The 23,222-nt window shown below is 39.0% G+C and overlaps 1 protein-coding gene across 1 annotated transcript in view; it reads left to right on the forward strand.

The window, feature by feature from the left end:
* Nucleotides 1-17,163, forward strand: part of LOC127631004 (PHD finger protein 19-like) — a 40,635-nt gene extending 23,472 nt beyond the window's left edge. The window contains exon 15 of the mRNA XM_052108940.1: nucleotides 14,351-17,163. Coding sequence (XP_051964900.1) covers nucleotides 14,351-14,684 — 334 coding nt within the window. The 3' untranslated portion in view covers nucleotides 14,685-17,163. The remainder of the gene's footprint in view (nucleotides 1-14,350) is intronic.
* Nucleotides 17,164-23,222: the final 6,059 nt, after the last annotated feature.

Below are 23,222 nucleotides of genomic sequence, written 5' to 3' on the forward strand. Positions count from 1 at the left end.
TGTGGAACAGATTTTGCTAAACAACGCGGCGCAAACCACAAAACCTGTGAGACTCATTAGAATTAAACCAACAGTTTTCTACTTTGAAGCAGTATGGAGAATGTCAAACATCTCATAAGGTCAGACAGCCCAAATATTCTAAACAGCACTAACGAGGAACTTACGAGAAAACGTATTGTGTGCCATTACTGTAGTAGCACCAACTGTTGGTGTTTTGACAGAAATGTTATATATTCATATTAAAACTATATAAGTGGGATGGAAAAATCTACTCCATTTGTATTATTACAGTTTTAGTTATAAATTCAAAAAGTGTCTAGGCTGCTGTTTTTTCCATAACAGATTGATGTAGATTGTTTTATAGAACAGTTAGATTGACCTACTCAATGACATACCATCCATGGTCAAATCTGTGGTAACTCTCTTACATATAAAATCAGTCAAATGAAAGGCTTTAAAGGAAGTTCACCCAAAAATGAAAATTCTCTCATCATTTTCTCACACTTATGCCAAACCCAGATGTGTATGACTTTCTTTCATCTGCTGAACTGAAATGAAGATTTTCAGAAGAATTTCTCAGCTCTTTTGGTCCATACAATGCAAGTGAATGGGTGCCAACATTTTCAGTCAGCATAAAAGTTATCCATAGGACTCTAGTGGTTGAATCAATATCTTCAGAACTGATATTACAGGTGTGGGTGAAAACCAGATCAATATTTAAGTAATTTTGTACTATAAATTCTACTCCCTGCTCAGTCAATCTGCACTTTACATGTGTCAAAATGTTGCCACCCATTCACTTGCGTTGTATAGACCTACAGAGCTGAAATATTCTTTAAAAAAAATCATAATTTGTTCTGCAGAAAGAAGAAAGTCATACACATCTCAGATGGCATGAGGGTGAATACATGATGAGAGAATTTTCATTTTTTGATGAACCAACCCTTTAAAGCCTGGGCCACTATGAATTATGGACCAAGCTATCTGTTTTCCTCCTGTGTAAAAGCTGTTCTGTTCTAATGCTCTCTAATTCGGTTTTGTTTGCCTTCAGATTGTCCAAGAGATTACATAAATCAGCATTTAAACTTGAAAAGCCATTAGAAGCATTAGAAGCACAGTTCCAACTCACTAGACTGATTTGGTCGAACATTCAAATATGTATATGTTAGTTTATTATATGTAGTAATTTAATTAAATGCATAATTTAAGGTATTTTAATAAATTGTTCAATCTTAAATTTGTTTTTAGAGTCTTTTATTGAATGTGCATTCATGCTTATGTTTACAGTTGTTAATAATGATGTTTAAAAAAAAAAAAAGTTGTTACTTGTTGCAATAAGACTCAGGGGGCTCAGAGTATAAAGTTGTCAGGGGGGCCCAAAATCATAGCAGCGCTGCTGCATGCATGTGGTATTTTGAGTCCTCCACATGTGTTTTTGCAAAATTAAAGGGATAGTTCACAAAAAAATGTCTATCATCGTTTACTCACCCTCTTGATGTTTCAAACCTATAAGAGTTTCTATCTTTCATGGAGTTTCTATCTTTCATGGTAAGCAGAATGAGAGTCTCAGTCGCCTTATACGTTCATTGTATGGAAAAAAGAGGAAAGTTTATGGTGACCGAGGTCTCCTTTGGAGTTCCACAGAAGAAGGAAGTCATATGCTTTAGAACTACAATAATTTTATTTATTGTTCTAGCAAACTATGCCTTTAAATATATTTATTTAAATTGTGCAAGATATTTTAATCAATTCAAACTAAACATAATTATCATCAATTATAATAGTATTTTATAATAAATGAATACATCATAATTATAATTATACATAATTAAAATGTGACCTACATGCATGTGGCATTTGCGTTTGAAATGTTAACATTAACAAAATGTACAAAAAAATTATAATTGTTCAGTAATTTTATTGACAATTATGAAAATTCCACAACGGCGTTGTGTTGTATGTTTGTTGTGTATAACTAGCGAGTCTGAAATTCTTTACACTTAAAGCTCACGACATTGCTTAAACCCTTTCATAGGTATGATCAAACCGGTGTGATTACACTAGGCTGGGCTCAGAGGCATACAATTCTGCATGCGTGCTGCTGTTTACAAGCAATGAAGGAATAAAGCGGTTTTCATAATGAATCAGTTGCTCAAATAGGCTTTTCAAGATCACAGTATCTTTATTTTTTATGATACAAACATTCAGAGAATTACAAAATAAAGGTTTAAAGCCATTTCTGTTGGAGCTGACTGTTTTGAAGCAGCGATGCAGTGAAGCTTTCTGATGTCAAAAAAAGAATTAATAAACTAGTTTGTCTACATGAGTCCACTTCTGGTGCAAAAAAAAGTGGAAGGGCTAGGTTTTCTTGGGAACTCAGAATTCCATGCTGCATTGAAATGTAAACAACATGGTGGCTGTAACACAGACTCAGGTAAGTTGGGATCCCACACTGCTTCGCTGCGCTGGAGCCAGTTGTTGACTGCCGGAACTTCTGATGGCTCTCCGGACCAGGGGAACAGAGGGGGTTGGTACCCCAGGCTGCACTGGAACGGGGTTAGGTTCGTTGAGGGTTTTAAGAGGGAGTTCTGGGCGTACTCGGCCCACGGGAGGAAGCGGCTCCAATCGGCTTGGTTGTGATGGCAATAGGTGCGGAGAAACCTGGTGATCTCTTGGTTTAGGCATTCCGTCTGACCGTTAGACTGGGGGTGGTACCCCGAGGTGAGGCTGACATTGATGTTGAGCAGTCGGAAGAAGGCTCGCCATACCCTGGAGGTAAACTGGGGTCCACGGTCCGAGACGATGTCCTCGGGTAGACCGTAATAGCGGAACACCCAGTGGAGGAGGAGTTCCGCGGTTTCGAGGGCTGTGGGGAGCTTGGAGAGTGGGATTAAGCGGCATGCTTTAGAGAAGCGGTCGATGACGGTCAGTATAGTGGTGTGGCCTCGGGAGACCGGCAGGTCAGTGATAAAATCCACCGCGATGTGGGACCAGGGCCGGTGAGGTATGGGGAGTGGTTGAAAAAGCCCTGCGGGTGGTTGCTTCGGGGTTTTTGCCGTGTTGCAGGCGGAGCACCTGTGCACGAAGTCGGTGGTGTCTTCTTGTAGGGTTCCCCACCAGAAGCGGTTCTGCAGCAGGCGTGTAGTGGTAGCGATCCCGGGGTGCCCTGAGTTCGTGGCGTCGTGAACCCAACGAATGACTCTTTCGCGGAGGCTGCGTGGTACGAAAGTCCGGTTGGGCGGACAGTCGGGCAGAGGCGGTTCGGTCGCTTGGGCCTGGGTGATATCAGCCATGATGTCCCATTGGATTGGGGCCAGAATTAATGTGGGCGGAAGGATGGGTTCAACACTGGGGCTCGGGGGCATGGCGTCGTGTTGCCGGGAAAGTGAGTCGGCCTTGATGTTCTTGGAGCCCGGCAGATAGGAGATGGAAAAGCGGAAGCGTGTAAAGAACAGCACCCAACGAGCCTGCCGAGGGTTGAGCCTCTTGGCTGAGCGCAAATATTCCAGGTTGCGGTGGTCAGTCAAAACTTGGAAAGGATGTCGTGCTCCCTCCAGCCAATGTCGCCATTCCTCCAAAGCGGCCTTCATTGCCAAGAGTTCGCGGTTGTCTACGTCGTAGTTCCATTCCGCGGGCGAGAGTTTGCGGGAATAGAACGCGCAGGGGAACAGCTTGAGAGGATTGCCCTGGCGTTGAGAGAGGATGGCATCAATACCTGAGCTGGACGCGTCCACTTCTACTACAAATGGGAGGTCTGGGTTGGGATGGTGCAGAATGGGAGCCGAGGTAAAACGTTCTTTGAGCTGGCGGAATGCCCGGAATGCCTCGTTGGACCAGTGAAGCTTGGTGAGTCCCCCCTTTACCATGGCGGTGAGAGGCGCGGCGACAAAACTGAAGTTCCTAATGAAGCGGCGGTAAAAGTAGGAAAATCCTAGGAATCTTTGCAGCTCCTTCACAGTGTTGGGTCGTGGCCAGTTTAGTACCGCCCGCACCTTACTCTCGTCCATGGCCACCCCCTCTGGGCTGATGATGTACCCGAGAAATGTCACAGTGGTCAAGTGGAACTCGCACGTCTGCCTTGGCGTAAAGTTGATGCTCTGCCAGACGCTTTAACACGGCTCTGACCTGGGTGATATGTTCCTCCAGTGAGTTGGAGTAAACCAGTATGTCGTCGATGTAGACGATTACACACTGATTGAGCATGTCTCGGAAGATGTCGTTGATGTAAGACTGAAAGACGGAGGGGTCATTAGACAGGCCGAAAGGCATCACCATATATTCATAGTGGCCGTTTGTGGTGGAGAAGGCAGTCTTCCACTCGTCCCCCTCTCGGATGCGAATGAGGTTGTAAGCGCAGCGTAGGTCCAGCTTGGTGTAAATCTTGGCGGACCGTAGTTGTTCGAGGGCCGCGGGAATTAAAGGAAGTGGGTAGCGGAACTTTACGGTGACGTCGTTGAGTCCGCGGTAATCGATGCAAGGGCGCAGAGATCCGTCTTTCTTACCCACGAAGAAGAAGCCGGCTGAGGCTGGAGAGGTGGATGGCCGAATGAACCCCTTCGCGAGCTCCTCCTCTATGTAGGATCTCATAGCTTGGGATTCGGGTTCTGACAGGGGAAAGATGCGTCCCTTGGGCGGTGACATGCCGGGAATGAGCTCGATGGCGCAGTCGTGCACGCGATGAGGCGGGAGCTGTGCTGCCTTGACCTTGCTGAAGGCTACGCTTAGATCAGCGTATTCAGAGGGTACCAGGGAGGAGAAGTGAGGAGCTGCCGAAATACTGGTGGAACCTGCCAAGATAGGCGTGGGGGACTTTAGGCATTCCGTGAGGCAGTCGTCGCTCCACTGTGTGATCTGATGATCCCGCCAGGAGATGTGTGGGTTGTGCTTGCGTAACCAGGGATGGCCGAGAACCACTGGGTTGTGGGGCGAGTGAATGATGAAAAAGCGTGTGGTTTCCGTGTGCAGTGCCCCCACCTGCAGAATCACGTCAGTGGTGGTGTACCACACGCGACCGGTCCCCAGAGGGCGCCCGTCTAACGCCGCCACTGCCAAGGGAGGAGTACAAGATATCAGAGGAATGTTAGCGCGTTTGCACTGTGACTCATCAATAAAGTTACCCGCCGCCCCTGAGTCAATCATAGCATGAGTAGTGAGGTTAGCAGTAACGTGAGTGATTTGGACGGGGACTAAAAGACAAGAAGCAGTGAAAGTTGAGATAGTTATTGGACTCGCGGGCAGTTAGCGTGTTGATGCCCCGCTTGACCGCAGTAGAGGCAGAGGTTGTGTGAGATGCGGCGTTCCTTTTCCTCCTGAGAGAGATGTGTCCGGCCGACCTGCATGGGTTCGGGTTCATCGTGGAATGAACGAGTCGGGGCTGCCGGTGCGGACCGCTGGGTTGGTCGCCTGGAGCGGATGAGATTATCGATCCGTATGGCGAGAGTAATGAATTGATCGAGGGAGATACCTTCGTCACGACAGGCCAGTTCAGACTGAAGATCGGCACTCAGACCCTGTCGGAAGTGGAGCTTGAGGGGGCTTTCTGGCCAGCCGGTCTGCGTAGCGAGGGTGCGGAAGGAAAGCGCGTAGTCCGCTGCCGTGCGATTTCCCTGACGCAGGGCTAGCAGCTGTTCGCCCGGGCTCTTGCCGCTCTCGGGATGGTCAAAGACGGTGGTCAGCTGCCCATGAAGGATTCGTAGGTCGACTGGGTGAAACCCTGGTTGGACCAGATCGCGTTAGCCCAATCCAAAGCTCTGCCCGTGAGCACGGAGCACACGAAGAGGATCTTACTCTCGTCGGTGGGGTAAAGTGCCGGTTGTTGAGAGAGGAAGACCGAGCACTGCATGAGGAACCCCTTGCACTTCGAGGGCGTGCTGTCAAACTTCTCGGGGTGTGCGAGCCGAGGGCCGGCGATCGGCTGGTAGTGAGAAGCGGCGTCGGCCGCTTGGCTGGCTTGAGGCACGGCGGGCGCCGGTGCTGGCTGGCGGAGAGCTTGTACAGCCCGCATAATTTCATCCACGGCGGACGTCAGGCGGTCGAGTTGGTGGTGCTGGGCTGATAGCTGACTTGCTTGGGCGGTGAGTTCTTCAGCCAGGCGTGATATCACCGCTGGATCGATGTTTGGCGAAGTCTTCTGTAACACAGACTCAGGTAAGTTGGGATCCATCAGCAGTTTCTTTATTGAACTCACAGAGATAAACAGGCAATGGTCAAGGCAGTGGGTAAGCAGGGCAATCGTAGACAGGCTGAGCACGTAGTGAGGCAGGCAGAACGTCAGGGCAGGCAGCAAGTGGCAATACGAAGAGGCAGGCAAGAGTTTCAGGTAGGTAGGTAGCAAACAATCGTAGTCAGAGGGGTAAGCAAGGTCGGTAGGCAGAGAATGAATCAGATTTTAGTAGTAGAACGCTCAGTAGTGTAGCTGGAACAAACAAGACTTCGCAGTGACAATGTCACTGCGTGTAGCTTAAATAGAGGAAGCTGGAATGGGAATCAGCTGTGACTTAATCAAGCCCGGTATGTGGGTGCACGGGTGATTAGAATTCAGGTGAGTCAGATCTCCGGTGGCCAATTGCGGATGTGCTCTCGCCGGCGTTTGTGACAGTGGCACACATACACGGCAATCTCGCTTGCGGTAGTATCTTATCTTAATCAATCATTATAAACATGTAAAAATCATATTATATGTTTCATAATACATAATCTGTCATCCAATGTATCTGCTGTGAAGTGTAAGGTGACATTTTTTAATTAGAGCATACATTACAGAACTCATGCTGGAGGATTATTCAATACAGGAAAAACAGGTTAAATATAAAATTGTTTAGCCGTAGGGATGTACATTCATTTGCAGTGCACAGACCATCGCAAATCAGCCATACTCTTGTAGCGTTCTTCCAGCATCACGATTCACTTAACAATCAGTGAAGTTAAAGCACTGCATGACACACAAGTGTCAGCCTAATGCTTCATTTCACCTGCGGCGCAGTTCCCATTCCATTTTCCCTTCATTAGCCTGTGACCTCACTGGCACCCTGTTGCCGTGGAAACTACCGATACTAACCCTAAACCACGACTGGCTCATCCACTCATAACACAAGCACTTGATATGAGCCTGAGGGATTCTGAGAGCCAATTCGTCACGAATGGTGTCATCAGTGATTGCAACTAAACTGCTGGTTCGCCAAGCCTCCTCTTACCGCTTTGCATTTAATATACTTGAGCTCGAGCAATCATGAATTTGACTTAAGTGCTGAAATAACTATGGTGGGTTGGCAAGAATCCAGTTGGTGCACATGGTCCCTGCTTGCAATGGATTTGCTTGATTTAGGTCCCCATTGAGCATAAACCAAATAAATTGTCAAGTGTAAACAAAGCTGTTTACTCCTTTCAGTATAATATAAAAAGACCAGTAGCACACTGTAGTAATCCTTATTGCAGGCTATGTGTTTTTTGTTCCTTCAAGTGCAATAAATCTGATCCCAAAACGTATGAGAAGCTGCATTTCATGTTTAACTTGCATTACAAATTAAACAAAAAGTTATCTTTGCCACTCAAAGCCAAGAACATTTTAAAGTTTTAAATGAAATATTTAAATTCTAAAATTGTTTTGGGCATCAGGTGTCAAAAAGGTTGCATACAACTTCGGATAAGAAATGATTTCGGATAATCAGATATTTAAAATGTCTTTTTATGTTTCATAATATAGTCGTAATGCCACTGCAGACACCATAGTGAAGTTTTTTTTATATGTAAAAATTTTACATAATGTACACTTATTTACTGTGCAATGAGATCTTGTGCATTTATTAAAGCTAGCTATGTATTTGATGTTGATCTGATTTCATATTTAACAGACATTAATTGGTCATATTAAGAATTTGGGTAACTCTTTACATTGAGGGTCTATTTGCTAACATTAAAGGGTTAGTTCACCCAACAATTTAAATTCTCTCATTATTCACTTACCCTGATGCCATCCCAGATGACTGTCTTTCTTCAGCAGAACACCAATGAAGCTCTGTAGGTTCTTATAAAGTAAATGGGTGCCATCATGCCACTGGCTGTTTGATGGTTTGATTTAGGCTGCATAAAAGTAATCCACATTCGACGCATCGGTGATGTAAGCGCTATGGTGCGTTCACGCGAGAAGTCGGAAGCGCACACTTTGTATACAACAGAGGAATGAACGTCATGCGAGAGTTAGTTAATTTCAAACAGCATTCTAGTGCTGAACGGAAGCAATGATTTAAAGTTAAAAACGTTTTAATTATCTATTTGTTTCTTACACCAACCAATCAATTTGCTTCTGAAGACATTGATTGACTGGATTACATTTATGCTGCCTAAATATGCCTTTTGGTTCGGCAAACAGCCAGCACCCTGATGGCACCCATTTACTTACATTATAAGGACCTACAGAGCTTAAAACTTTTTCTAAAAATCTTAATTTGGTGTTCTGCTGAAGAAAGACAGTCATACACATCTAGGATGGCATCAGGGTGAGTGAATAATGAGACATTTTTTATATTTGGGTGAACTATTCCTTTAATAAATGCATTAGGTATCAAGATCTAACAATTAACAATATTTTAAAAGCATTTATTAATCTATGTTAATCTTAAATTATCACTGATTCTTATGATGAGGGACAAAACATGTTTAATTTTTTTAATACTAAATTATTTAGAAATGGATATATTTGTTGACAAAGGTCTCTGCTAACAAACCATGTGGTTTTTATAAAAACACTTTTTTCTGAAAATTGACATTTATTCACTTCCTAACTTTCATATTACTGTGATTTGTGTCAACTCCATCAGACACTCTAAAAAGCATGCTATTTTAATTTGATCCATCCAACAAGAGTGTAAAGTATTTAGTTATCTAATAAAAGTGTTCAGTAAAGAAGTTAAGTGATGAAATATATTCCATAATTTTTTTGTTTTTCTGTTTTCACACTATTCTGAATATTTTTCCATCTTAACCTTGTGGTGTACACTGGATACATTTCATTTTTTCCTTAGTTGAATCTGCCTCGGTAACCTCAACTAAAATGCCAAAAATGTATCCCACAATTCTACCAGAAATGACCACAGTGGGAATGACGGAGTTGACATGTTGAAGCCTTGACCGCCGAGACTTAACCATTGTTTGTTATAAATATTAAACTTACCAGACCACGTGACCTACTGTTGCATCCACCATGAGCAGGATGTGGGAAAGGGGCACTCAGAGTTATCCTGACCATGACATTGGCTGATTTATTCAACTGTTGATAGACAGTGTTTTATGGAAAATATCATTTAACGTTTACTTAATGTGTTGTTTGAGATCTTACAGATACCTACCTTTCATTTGACATGTTTATTTATGAAATTGTTGTATTTTTAAACACTTTTAAACACTCTTGCTGAGGACAGGTTAAGTGTTAAGTGTGCTTTCAAGTATAGAGCGTGCATTAAAAAAAAACATTCTAATGAAATTATTAAAAAATATAAGAAAAGGATTCACTGAGTATACACATTTGCTTTAGATTTAACTTTTCCAGTATTTTTATTATTATGAATTTATAAATTTTTAACATAAAGATGACTTTTGAATGTAAGACATGTTTTGTCCCTTATCTCAAGAATCAGTGTTAGACATAATATATTATACAATTAATATACAATTGTACTTGTTAGTTCATAATGCATTAAATAATAAACTTTTAATGTTAAAGTGTATATACATTAATTAGTAATACATTAATAATACATTTATAAAAGCATTACTCATTGTTACTTCAAGTTAACTAATGTATTGCCTAATGTGTGTAACCAGAATTTAATTTATTTACTTTAACTTAATTGAAATATTTGGCATAGATTTGCACACAATGTTTTTTTTTTTCTAGTTAGCAATAGAAATTCAATTCTAAGGGGCAAATATTGCTCCATGTGAAAACAGTTCATTTCTGGGACTGGAACTACTGCCTTACACCTTTCATCACAAGTGTCCTCTTCAACGCTACACTGCAGCGTAATCAATATTGCTTTAGTGGGACATTTTGGCAGAGCAGCTGTCACTGTCGATTCTCACCTCGCCTGCTGGGGTTGCACTCTGCTGCCCACAAGTTAAAGAGCAATAACAGGCGTCCATCACCACCTGATGTAGTGTGTAAAGCGTCTCTGACAGCTCGGAGACAAATGTGGTGTCACATGGATTATTTATGGTTATGGGCACTTGTTTGCCCCTGTTTCTTTTAGAGAGTCAGTAAAAGTAGATTAATGGCCAGTCAATCTATGCCAGGATTGAAGATGTCATCACTCATATCTGTTGTATGAAGGATGGGTCGCGATCGCCCAACAACTGGCTGGTCTGTTGTTGTTGTTACACTTTCAAAACAGTGCCATTGTTGCTTAAATTTTGGGAATGGAATGGAAAGTGATAGTAAGAACTTAGGGAAAACATAAGTAGAATACTAATTAAAGCAGTATTCCCAAGAAAACATGTTTTGTGAAACTTTTGCTTTGAGAAAGAAAAAATTAAGGAGACATGTGTAAAAAAATCGCAACATCTGCTCAAACCAAATTAGTAATGGTGCGATTGCATCATGTCGGAATTAGGTGGAAACTCGTAGATTCTACTCTGTGCTGATAATATCCTCAGACATTCTCAGTTATTCGTTTCTATGGCAACACTTATAACGCCAAAACAGTTTTGTTGTTGATAACAACAAAATGTTTATCACTACAATAATTCAGTAATTTACCTCTGCTCTTGCAATGTTTAAGAACAGCAACAAAAATTGTTACAAGAAAGAAATTGCTGAACAACTGAAATCCACCTCCAGTTTGTGTCAGAGTTCTGTTGGTGTTTATTTTGTAATTAATGAATGTCTGACAGCTCATTATGTATCTTAGTACAAGACTACTTGACAAATAAATAAATACATGCACATGAAACATTGATTTGAGTTGAAATGATTTTATTAGCTTACTTGTAAAGAATGCAAAGTGATCCGAGAAGCAACAAAAAGATCATTTGAATATACCAAGATATGTGGTCTGATACGTGAAGATGCGGTTGTTACTGAGAAATATCAGACCACTAGATGGCGCCATTGACCAATCAGAATTTAGTATTCCAGAGAGCTGATATAAAATGGCATATTAAACATAAATATGTTCACTACCTTCAACTGTTGAGGCTGCTGTCATATTGGTTTGTTTTACATGACATCACAACTGCTGATATCACGAAGTTGGAACTTTCATAGAATTCATAGAGTTTACAACTTGTAATCACGAGATCAGTGAAGACGTGAATGCTTTTTTCAGGTCGGAATCTTGTAATTGACTCTTTGCTATGCCCCGCCTTAAAAGCACTTCTGACCAATCCTGTCTTAGCATCTGTTGCCCTGCCGCCATTACTCTGACATGCGTTTAATATTCTCAGATGCCTATGGAAGTAATGTATGTTTGAGAACTTCTAAGCAGGATTTTATCAAAATAATAATAAAAAATGTAAACACGTAGTTTTGCTGGGTCATTTGTAATAGTGACGTGAGTTACCCAGAGAGGATACACTCAGTTTTTTTTTTCCGTTCTTTTTTTAATAATCTTTACAAAACATCTGGAGAAGAGCATGTTATGGATTAAACTGTTTCAGTCATCATTCCCAAAAGAACATATTGCATCTGCAACGACACCTTCATTTGCTCAAAGGTAAATTAAAGCTAATAACTAAACATTAATTCATTTATAATTTGATTCAAGTCATAATAAAAGCGATTGTAAATAAACAGTTCACAGCATCAAAATGAGTGTGTTATGAGACGTGATAAACAGCTGTAAAGAGATTAATGGAAAGGAGGAGGCGAGAACCGGCTTGACAATATAAATAATAGTTTAATATAAATCTCAACCAAAAATACAAACACACACAGGTGTCGGACAGTTGTCCGTAAATCTCTTTCTCTGTCCCACTGCCGTCTATGTTCGGCCTTTATCCCTCTCATGACCTGGCCCCGCCCTCCACCCTGCAACAACATCTTTGTTCACTTACTGTACACTAATGTTAGTGTTATCAAATTACTCTGTAATTTAACAATTTATATTACAACAAACTTAAAATAAATATGCCTTACAATGTCACTCTTCATACCAACCCACATAAAAATATTATCCATTTAATTTCACGGCAATCTCACATTCCAATGGGGAGCATGTCAGAGCAAGCAACCATAACTAAGGGGGCGGAGCTTAGTGAAGTTTCAATTACTGTAATTCTAACATGTTATGAACCCACCATTAAATTATTTAAAATGTACCCTAATGTTCACTTAATTTTATATTGTGATAAATGGAAGCTAGAAAATGATTTCCATCTTTAGAAATGATATGTTGGGACATGAAAATGCAATGCAAAGTAGAAATGAACTAGATACAATAATCTCTTTTGCGTTTATTTTTTTTATATTATTTCACCCACTGCGCTTGGCCTCAAGAAATCATAACTACAGAAACCAAAGTTCTGTGCTCAGACCATGCGTTTGGGCTGATAGCTGGTTTGGGACTACCAAACGTCCCCATTCGCTCTTTGATATATTTCCCATAGTTCGTCTTTTTTATTTTTGGATATGAACGCTCATTATCATCCTCGCTGCGTTCCTTAGGGTGTTTGAATAGAGGCAGAGAGAGAGGGTGGAGAAAAATAAACACAACTTGGGTTTTCTCTAATGGAAAAGTTGTTAGGGTCGACAGATCCCCGTCCCCTACTGTGAATACTCGTTGTGGGCTTGATCAAACATACCAGCAAAACATATCTGCTTTCCATGCTTGGCTTTCATGTTCTAATGCTGTTTAGGGCCACGTCCTATTTTAGCAGCTTTAATGACTCTAAAATGGAGGATCTGTTGGATTTACCTGTAATGCTTGTCCCTGATTAGAAATGTGTGGTCATGTGTGGTATAGTTTATGCGGATTGGGAAACTCCCCGAAGATTTGCTGCAGGGAAGAAAAAAAAATAAATAAAAAATTATAATTATTTATATATATATATATATATATATATATATATATATATATACATATATATATATATATATATATAATTAAATAAAAATCAGATTCTGCTATGCAACCTTTAAATGGGATGCCACCCACAGAGGCAAGTTAATAGGGACTGCTTTTAGTGATGAATAGGGACATCTTGTGGAAAGCAGTTGTAATGCACATTTATAACTGAAGAATGTGAAATTAATTTTAAGACAACATGAAATAGCATTTACACTAGCAAAACGAGGACATACTGTATATCTGTGTGAAATGCGAAATAATGTAGGCCAGGACTTGATTTTATGCCCAAAAAATGGAGAGAGAGACAACTATATATACGTGTGTGTGTGTGTGTGTGTGTGTGTGTGTGTGTGTGTGTGTGTGTGTGTGTGTGTGTGTGTGTACACTACCGGTCAAAAGTTTTTAAACACTTACTCATTCTTTATTATATATTTTTTTCTTCACATTTTAGAATAATAGTATAGTCATCAAAACTATGGGATAACATAAATGTAACTATGGGAATTATGTTGTGACTAAACAAAATCCCAAATAAATCAAAACTGTGTTATATTTTAGCATCTTCAAAGTAGTGTCACGGTACCAACATTTCAGTAGTCGGTACCAATACCAGTGAAATTTCACGGTACTCGATACCATTTTCGGTACCAAAGCAAAAACAGGTTACTAAACAACACTCTTTTATTAACAAAGTCTACAAAACATTAGCAGCAGAACTAAGAACAGAAATATGCCATTGAGCATTACTTTAATTTAAATATATTGTTTTTTAATTATAACAAAACTGTACAATGTATGCTTAAAGTATTTTTGAACACTTATTGAATTAATCCGGGTGTCTTTCAGGTGCTTTATTAAGTTTGATGTGTTCCCTCCTTTCGTCAGAAAATTGCGAAAGCAGCGTTTACAAATAGGTTTTTGCTGATCTATGATGTTTCCCTTTTCATCAGCCTCAAATACAAAGAATTTCCAAACCTGGCTTTTTCCACTTTTCTTTTAAACAAGATTCAATTGAGACTCCACAGCAGCTTTGCTTGTCGCCATCTTTTGGTTGTTGTGTGCGTTCAAAAGTTCCCAACTCTGCATGGGTACCGGGTAGAAAATTCTTCAGAAACGTTGTTTCAAAAGTTTGTGATTAAAACTTTCTCGTTAGCATGATGTGCACTGATGTCTTTGCACAATTAAACCACTAACATTTATTGTGAGTAAATGCTGCCAGTTTTTATTTCATGTTGTCTTGATACCGCATGATTACAACGAAAAGCTTTTAAGCTAAAACAGTATTTTTGCAGGAAAAATGTGGGAAGTCGGAAGAGGAAGTTGCCCTCTTGTAACTACTCTGTGCTGGCCACAAAGAGAGAGATGGTGGAGAGTGAGCTCAGTCCGCTCAGCATGCCTGTTGAGGAGAGCAACATTATGATGGAGAACAGCATCGACAGTCACACCTTTGAGAGCATCAGTGAGGACGACGACTCGCTGTCTCACCTTAAGTCTTCCATCACCAGCTATTTTGGGGCAGCTGGTCGGCTCACCTGTGGGGAGAAATATCAGGTTCTGGCTCGTAGGATCACACCCGAAGGCAAGGTGCAGTATTTAGTGGAGTGGGAAGGAACTACACCTTACTGAAAGTCATAGAACAGGAGGTGTCAAACAGATGGGCGGCAAAGGAAGGTGACTTGGCTCTCAATAGATTCTCTTTATTTTCCTGTGTTGCTTTTCTGAAAGTCATAGTTTCAGAGTTTTAGATTTTTCCACAAATCATATTTTATAAACCACATAGTTGTGTTGTTTTGTTTTTTTCCTAGAAGCAAAGGGTTATCTGATACTCTGGTCTTGTTTGATGTGGGACCTTAGTCTTTTATTTTTCTTCATTTCTTTTCTTGAAGTCAATCACAGTGTCCTTTTGCTTGGGCACTTTAAACTCACAGACATGAGCAGTCTGATTTAGTTTAGACACATATGCTAACCTTACACAGTATAACAGCGGTATCAGTGAGTAGGCAGCAGATAAAAGACAGTATTATACAATATTAATTCATTTTCAATTTAGTTGTGGGACCCAAGAGTTTCAGTTCCTATTGGTCATCAAAGCGCCATGGCAACTCATCAATTCTGAGTAGCTCTAGATCTGTTTCATAAGTGTAAAAGCCTATAAAAAAATTTTCATTTTTGTATGAAAGGAATGCACCTTTAATTAAGTTTGGGGTTCAATTAAAGAAATACTTGACCCCCAAAATGAAATCATATCATTATTTACTCCCCTTCAGACAGTAGGTGGCAAAATAATGACAGAATTTGAATTTTTTGGCTTAACTTTTCTTTTAAAGGAATATTCCAAATTGAGCTCAATCGACAGTATTTGTGGGATAATGTTGAGTACAACAAAAATTCATTTGACTTGTCCTTTTCGTTAAGAATGAACAAAAAAGCAAAAATCTCAGTTACAGTGAGGCGCTTACTATGTTAGTGAATGGGGCCAGTGCTTAAATATTAAAATACTGTTACAGAAGTTTAGCAACAAGACATAAACAAAATGAGCGTTAACATGATTTTATGCTGATAAAATCACTTATTAACCTTTTCTGTATAAAGTTATATCCAATTTTACACTTAGTTGTCATGACGACGTGACCACGTTACACATTGTTTAAACATTAACCCTAAACTGAATGTGAAAACGACGATTTAAACAACTTTACAGTTTAAATAATACATGAGTTTTAACAGAACAATGAATGTATGTGCTTTTATAGAAGTAGAAACTTCACATTTCTGCCTTGAAACCCTTTAAAAATGTGCCCCCTATACATTCATTGTAAGTGCTTACAAAACAAAACCTCTTTTTTTTTTTTAAGCCGTGTCAAAATTACTTTTTTGTGGTAATCAAAATTATGCCACAAGTGCTTTCGACTGAGCTTAATTTGTACTGAACCCGGAATATTCTTTTAAATGTGGAGTTTTTTCCAAGCAGTGCTCTTATCTCAGAGAGTAGATTTCTTAATGTCTTTTATTCATCTCACTCAGTATTTCTGCAATAGGGTGATATAATGACTTGTGCGCATTTGTTTGTTCACCAACAATTGTCAGACAGCGGTATATTTAGTTAAAATACATTTTAGTATGAACTTTTTTTTTCAACTATAGTTTTGAAATACTTTGTAGGTGATTATATAACCAAAGTGATGCAAATACTGTTTTAAGACTGTTAAAAAGTATTCTTCTATTTTGTATGCTTTTGTATGTAAGATAAGACCTGCTTTGGCTGAGAAAACAAAACAAAACTGAAAGTGGAGCGTTCCAGAGAAACTGTTTCATTTGCAAAATAATTTAGGCTATTTTTAGCATTTGCCCACTGATTACAGTCAAATCAAAGTTTTTCTCCAAAGATTTTTCATTTTCTTCATTTCATTTAAGGTGGATATGGAAGTGGATATATCCATATTAACAGATGTTTGGGTTGACTGGAAAATTGAAAGATATATGAAGTTTCAAAGCTGTCAGGTTTGATGATTCAATAATTGGACTTCATTAGTTTTATAGTACACAACATTATAAATATACTTTATTATTTACATGTATATAATTGAATAAAAGTTTAACCCCCATTTTATAATTGCACTATTCATATTATGTCAGCTATGCAAGCTATTATTGGAAAGATTAACATATATTTTGTAATTGAATTTAAAGAAAACTATATAAAAGGCTATTTCAAGTATTTGATATTCTTTTATTGTTGTTGTACCTTTTATAATGTTTCCCCAATTAAAGCATTTGTGCAATTGAATACCAGTTGCAACAGTATTGTCAACAGAGTACTGATCATGTTCACAAGTTTTGTCTCAATTGTTGATTACTTTTCAATTTTGTATCATTTGGTTCCGAGTTTAACAGGGTTCAGAAGAAACACATAACATATCTGTCATATCTGTGTCAAGATTAAAGTTAATATGTTTTGGATGCTCTTATTACAGCATTCCTACATAGCACATTCAAAGCCATACATGACAAACATGTAATGTTTGGAAACTGTGTTCAAATGTGTTAATTGTGCAAACTTGCATATGTCATTATTAATTCATTCCTGTTTCAGACCATTAAACATTTTGTCAGCAATGATTTTGTGTGTCTCATGATACTGTTCAAACAAAAAGGTAAAAAATTTAGACATAGTGAATTTATGTTTCTAAACAAAAACATTTGTTCAGATTAGTTTAGCCGCCATTTATGCAGATTGCATCTTTATGCCATTATGTGGCAACAGATAATTGTCTTTTATGTGCTTTTGAATAGTTCACCCAAAAATAACATTCTCTCATCATATATTCTCCCTCATGCCAACTAAGATGTGTAAGACTTTCTTTATTCAGCAGAACACAAACGAAGATTTCTACAAGAATATCTTAACTCTGTAAGTCTATACAATGCAAGTGAATGGTGACCAGAACTCTGAAGCTCCATAAAGTGCAACATGAAAGTAATCCATATGACTTTAGTGGTTAATCAATGTCATCTGAAACGATCCAGTCAGTTTTCAGCTTTTTGAAGCTTCAAATTTTCTGGCCACCATTCACTTGCATTGAAATGACCTACAGAGCTGGAGTATTCTTCTGAAAATCTTTGTTTGTATTCTGCAAAAGAAAGAAAATCATACACATCTGGGATGGCACGAGGGTGAGTAAATAATGAGAGAATTTTCATTTTTGGGTGAACTGTCCCTTTAAGTGAATTACAGTAATTACATTGAGTCTTTCATGATCAACAATGGAAGTAAACAAGATCAATTCATTCACTTAAAAGATTCATTGATAAACACTGATTTGTTCATGAATGAAACACCTATCTAGACAAAGGGTGGCTACTTTAAGAAAGGTCAAATTTTAGAAAGTTTTAATTCTATATTTTTTGCTAATGCATAAGTCTTATTTGTGTTATATCTTTGCTCTGATTTGTCACCTATTAGAAATTAGTAACAAATATTAGTAAACCATATAGCTCTGTGTTATTTCAAAGACTTATTACAGTCATGACAAAACTGCTGTAGCAATGTAAATTAATTTCATTTTACGTAAAAAAAAAAAATAATAATAATTCTCAGCTTTAAAGTACTAAATTATTTTTTGTGATTGCAGTCGCCATAAAATGTTATGCAATCATAAACAACTGGAAAAGTCGTGTAAATACATATGTCAAAAGGTGTGGGAACTCCAATAACTGTCAATAAATGTATAAATCCCTGTTGTTACGTGCCACAGTCATGGGGTCATGAAATTACAAACCTTACTGAGGCAAAGGTTTAAATCATAAATATTAATTAGGTGACGCTAACATTGCTTGGTAACCAGAGCATCCAGGGCAGCACGTATACCGCGCCTTCTAGTTGACTAGGGCCTATCAGCCAGGGTCTTTCAGCCAATCAGGCAGGTGTTGTTACGTTACTCAATTAATATACATGAGTCAAGACTTCGCCGATGTTACGTTAACTTGGGAGAAAACAAGTGAATGACGGAGGGGTAAAAATGCCCCTTTTTCTGTGGCATTTCCTTTAATGTAACCGTTATGTTATTTGTTGTTCTCCAATATTCAGTATAATATAAAATATGCAAAAACAATGTCTAAATGAAAGAATCCACTCGTTATATTTCCAGATTAAATTCATTTTTTAAGAGAGAGTGGTTCGTGTTTGTGGACAGACATTTGTTGCTTTCTTCGCCAGAGAGTTTAATCCATTAATTGAATTAAGGTATTTAACAACGTGACTCTCAGTGACCCGTTTGCAGTGCACGCGCGCGTCTCAGTATTACGAGTCATCAGTAGTTTTACAGTATTCATAAGTATATTTCGGTGCCGTATTCATTCAGCATGGGGCATCCATCAACTGTGCAAGTGGCCAGGAGAGTTACATGTTGAAAAGTACTAGTTAAAAACATGTTTAGTGGTCCACACAGCACTAGTATGGCACCATACATCACCCGCTGTCAGCACCAGGGCTGGATGAGGGTAACCGGTGAGTATAAAACGATTTGTTTTGCCCAGACATAGTTCAGCCCTCAGCCCTCCGCATATATTACGAATTCTGGCATGCATGCAAAATGATATAATATCTGCCATATGTTTACTACAGCTGCATTTTTAGTCCCATATTTGTGATCTCAATTTTGGACCACATGGTATATCTGTGTCTCAAGTCTATAATGTAGTATAGCTACAAACAGATCCTATGTAATTTATTCTATATTTTCCCAGTGGTCCAAGAGGGACACAATTAACATGAATATTTCCAATGTCTTGCCTTTTTGTCAGCTACTAATCATATAAAGACTAAAGAATGCTACAGTAAAGACAAAATAGCCTACCACAGATTCTCTACAGCTTTGGAATTATACTCGCTACTTATATTTTATACATGAAGTCTTTCTATTTTAAAACCTATAAATTCATGTTAGAAAATTGGTAACGCAAAGGGTTTAATTTTGTATGATACAGTACCCATGCACGATGCACCAGAATCTTGGCCAAGCAGGATTGTCCATTCATAGATTTGTTATCTATATGGCAGTTGGCTTTATGACCAGTGGGTCGCCTCCTATAGGATGAGTATTAACTGCTAGACTTAAACACTTTGGTTCTATCATGCTTATGATTTATCAATGGATTTCTCAACTTCCATTTCTTCTCATATTTTAATATAAAAAAGTAATTTCTTTTTTACAGACATGAAAGGTTCATCGGTTCACTGGATATCTTGTGGACAGCCACTCTCAGAACCTATTGGTTGGAAGGTCAAGTTTTGCTTGGTGGCTGAATGTCAACTAGTTCTTCTTGACAAGAGAGAGGTAATATAATCTTCTTCTTCTTCTTCATTGATTATACTTTAGTTGTTAGAATTATTTTTAGAATGTGAATAAATACTTTACCACTGTATGTATGATTATATAACAGAAATTAGGTAATATAAATTCTGTTGCTACTGTAATTGTATCAGGCATCCTCTCTTAATATTAGTAACTGAGACTTGCAAAATATGCATCGTGACCTCATATTTGTGGTACCATTTTGACCTCAAGAGGGCAGCACAGATTAATAGTTTTATAGAAACTTGACAGAGCAAAGATGACTTTTTTTTCCAGCATATTTAGAATCTGTCCTCTATCTTGTGGAATCTATCTTATCAAACTCACCACTGTACTCTTTATGCCAAGGCTGAACTGCGGCCATTTGTCATTGTGTCTTTGCTGCCTTCTTGGCCAGGTCACTTTTGTCAAACAGATTTTATTTCAATAAAAATGATCCTGGTTAAATAAAGGTTACTGACTGACTACCTTGTAGGCCTTTGTTCACCAGCAGCCCATATGAATGTCTTTCTGCAATCTGTCCTTAGATTAGTCCACTGCTCTTCCAAGAGCGCCGTGCTGAATCATGCACCGTATGGCTCCTGCGTCGCAGCACCAGCATTCCAGAGGAAGTTCAGGTCCGTAAGGACCAGAGCACCCAAACCAGAGACAGCAGTGAGTGCATACACATACTGTAGATCAGAGGTGTCAAACTCAGTTCCTGGAAGGCCACAGACCTGCAGAGTTTAGTTCCAGCCCTGCTCCAAAATGCCTCCTTGTAATCTTCAAGCTCCCCGAAGACCTTGATAAGCTGCATTAGGTGTGTTTAATTAGGGTTGGAGCTAAATTTTGCTGGACTGTGGCCCTCCAGTAACCGAGTTTGACACCCCTGCTGTAGATGGGCCTGTTTGAGAAATGAACTCACTGACTAAACCATTAGCGACTGGTGCTCAAAGAATGAAACACAACTGCCCCCTACTGATTATATCTCTCTTGTACCACCTAATGTCACGTCACACCGCGTAAAACTGCAGGATCTGTTTCCCTTTGACACACATTCTTAAGGGCTGCATCTGTATACGTACCCTTGCTATACAAGGTAAGAAATTGTATTTGTTTCTTTGAACAGTGAAGAAACAGATTGAAGAGAAATAAACACTGACAATAGTCTTGAAAAGGGTCATATCGTAATATTTTATATATATTTCTTTACACTTATTATATTAGTTCATTATTTTTGTTAAGAAATGTCTCCATCGCATGTGAAATGGGCAACAGCACTGAACACTACACCTGTTACAAGATAACAGCCTCTTTGCAAAGTCTGTGCCACTCAAACTATTTAGATTAAACTGAAATGATCAGGGACATTGTTCAAAAGTCAACTTCAGCCACTTGTTTCTAATGCTGGGATTCTTCAGATTGAAATGCATGAACTGGTGCTAGACACAGTCTGGAAAGGTTTTGGCATGCTCTACCATATGTTATGTTTTGTTCTTGGTGGTTTGAATACTCATGATATGACTTGAAAAGTCCAGATGAGTGGTCTTTGTGGTGAGACAAATGCTTTCAGCTGGTGTATGATGTCATGTTTAAAAACGTGAATGCAATATTGATTCCTTCTGCTAATCTGAGCTGCTCTTACAATGGAACATATATCCGTCATTTATTTAGTACTTTGTTAATCAGTGACTACGTTTACATGTACACCAGGATGCAGCTTATTGCGAGAAAGTGGGTTATTGCAAGAAAACAGCTTTCCGATTTACATGCAGTGTATAAGCGCTGTACTCTTTACTCCAGTATGCATGCGGCTCAGTCAGTAAGCAGCTTTCTCCACAGCAACGTAATTTCCCTGCAACGCTTGTGTAAATAACACACATGGCAACCGAAGAAGACTTTGCTATTTTATTCTCAGTTGCTTCGCTTTATTTCCAGATATTCCAGAGTTGTTGCTATGTTTGTTTCCTTCAATTTCTGTTGGGACCTGCAGCTGAATTGCACTGCAATAGTGGGGTTTTCCTCTTACTTAAAACTCCCCAATGTACAATCCCATACACGAACTGAGGGACAGTCAATATTTTACATTGGTTTGTATAAATGGGTCTAGTTTATAGTGTATGTGATTTTCCCACTGTACTACCAAACATTTTGAATTCTGCCTGCTGTGTTGAATTGTTGTTGGGCTCCACCCTATGACCTTTGTTATTCCGGTCTGTTCCACTCACGCTCACACCTGTAAGAACGCCGCTTATATGTAGGTGTGTTAAGCCAATTTCTGCTAATCCCTTAAGCGACATTAAGAAATTGGCGTTTACATGATGTTTTCAGAATGCCACTTTCTGCAAAAGGCCTGGAATAAACCGTTTTCTGAAGTGCATGTAAACGTGGTCAATGGTATTGACATTGCATTGCTGTACTATAGGCAGGGATTAGAAAAATATATTTAATTTACTTTTATACTTTTTCCTTAAGCTAATATATGTGAAAAATATTTCACATAAAAAATATGTAAATGCATCAGCTTTAAAGTTCAGATATGATGCTAGAGCACCACTACAAATATAATTGAATCCACTGTAGACACTAAATACTTGGGCTTGTGTGGTCTTTTTTGTCAAGATCTGACTAAGACTGACTAAGAGCTGAAGAGCAGTCATTTGGAGTGGGAGATGGTGTTACAGGACAGCTATTATTTTACAATTGCCCAAGAGGGGCTCTGGTTCACAGTGCCATTGCATTTGGTGATGAGCTGCATTATGCTAAATTGTGTGCTTTGTGATAGGGTCAAAAAGAACTCTTGGCTTAAATAGGTCAGGAATGTTAATGCATTTTTTTTAAATCAGGTACTTTGTAATTTATAAGCTGCTCTGTAAAATGTAAAATATATTAAAGTAAATTTTGGCCTTAAATGTTTTGATCAAGTTTCAAGACATCTTGCAAAATCCTCAAAAACATATGTTTGGATGAAATGCGTCTTGAGAAAAAAACAAATTTTCAACAGCTATACACTGAACCCCATATCAATTTCACATTCAGTATAATCACAGGTACAGTACTGTGCAAATGTCTTAAGATGTTTCACAAAAGCATTTGTCTTCAGATGGTTATTTATATCTTCAGCTTTAGTGTGTCAATAGGAAATATAAATGTTTGACTCACAGACATTATTTTTGCAAATAGAAAAGATTAGAATAGAAGAACAGGGAGCTATGCAACAGATGTCCCTGCCCCATCAGAGACCCCCACTGAACATCTTGTCAGTCTGGGATTACATGAAGAGACATAATCAATTGAGACAGCCTAAATAGATAGAAGAACTGTGGCGAAT

The sequence above is a fragment of the Xyrauchen texanus genome, chromosome 37, assembly GCF_025860055.1.
Source record: "Xyrauchen texanus isolate HMW12.3.18 chromosome 37, RBS_HiC_50CHRs, whole genome shotgun sequence".
In the NCBI taxonomy this organism is placed as follows: Eukaryota; Metazoa; Chordata; class Actinopteri; order Cypriniformes; family Catostomidae; genus Xyrauchen; species Xyrauchen texanus.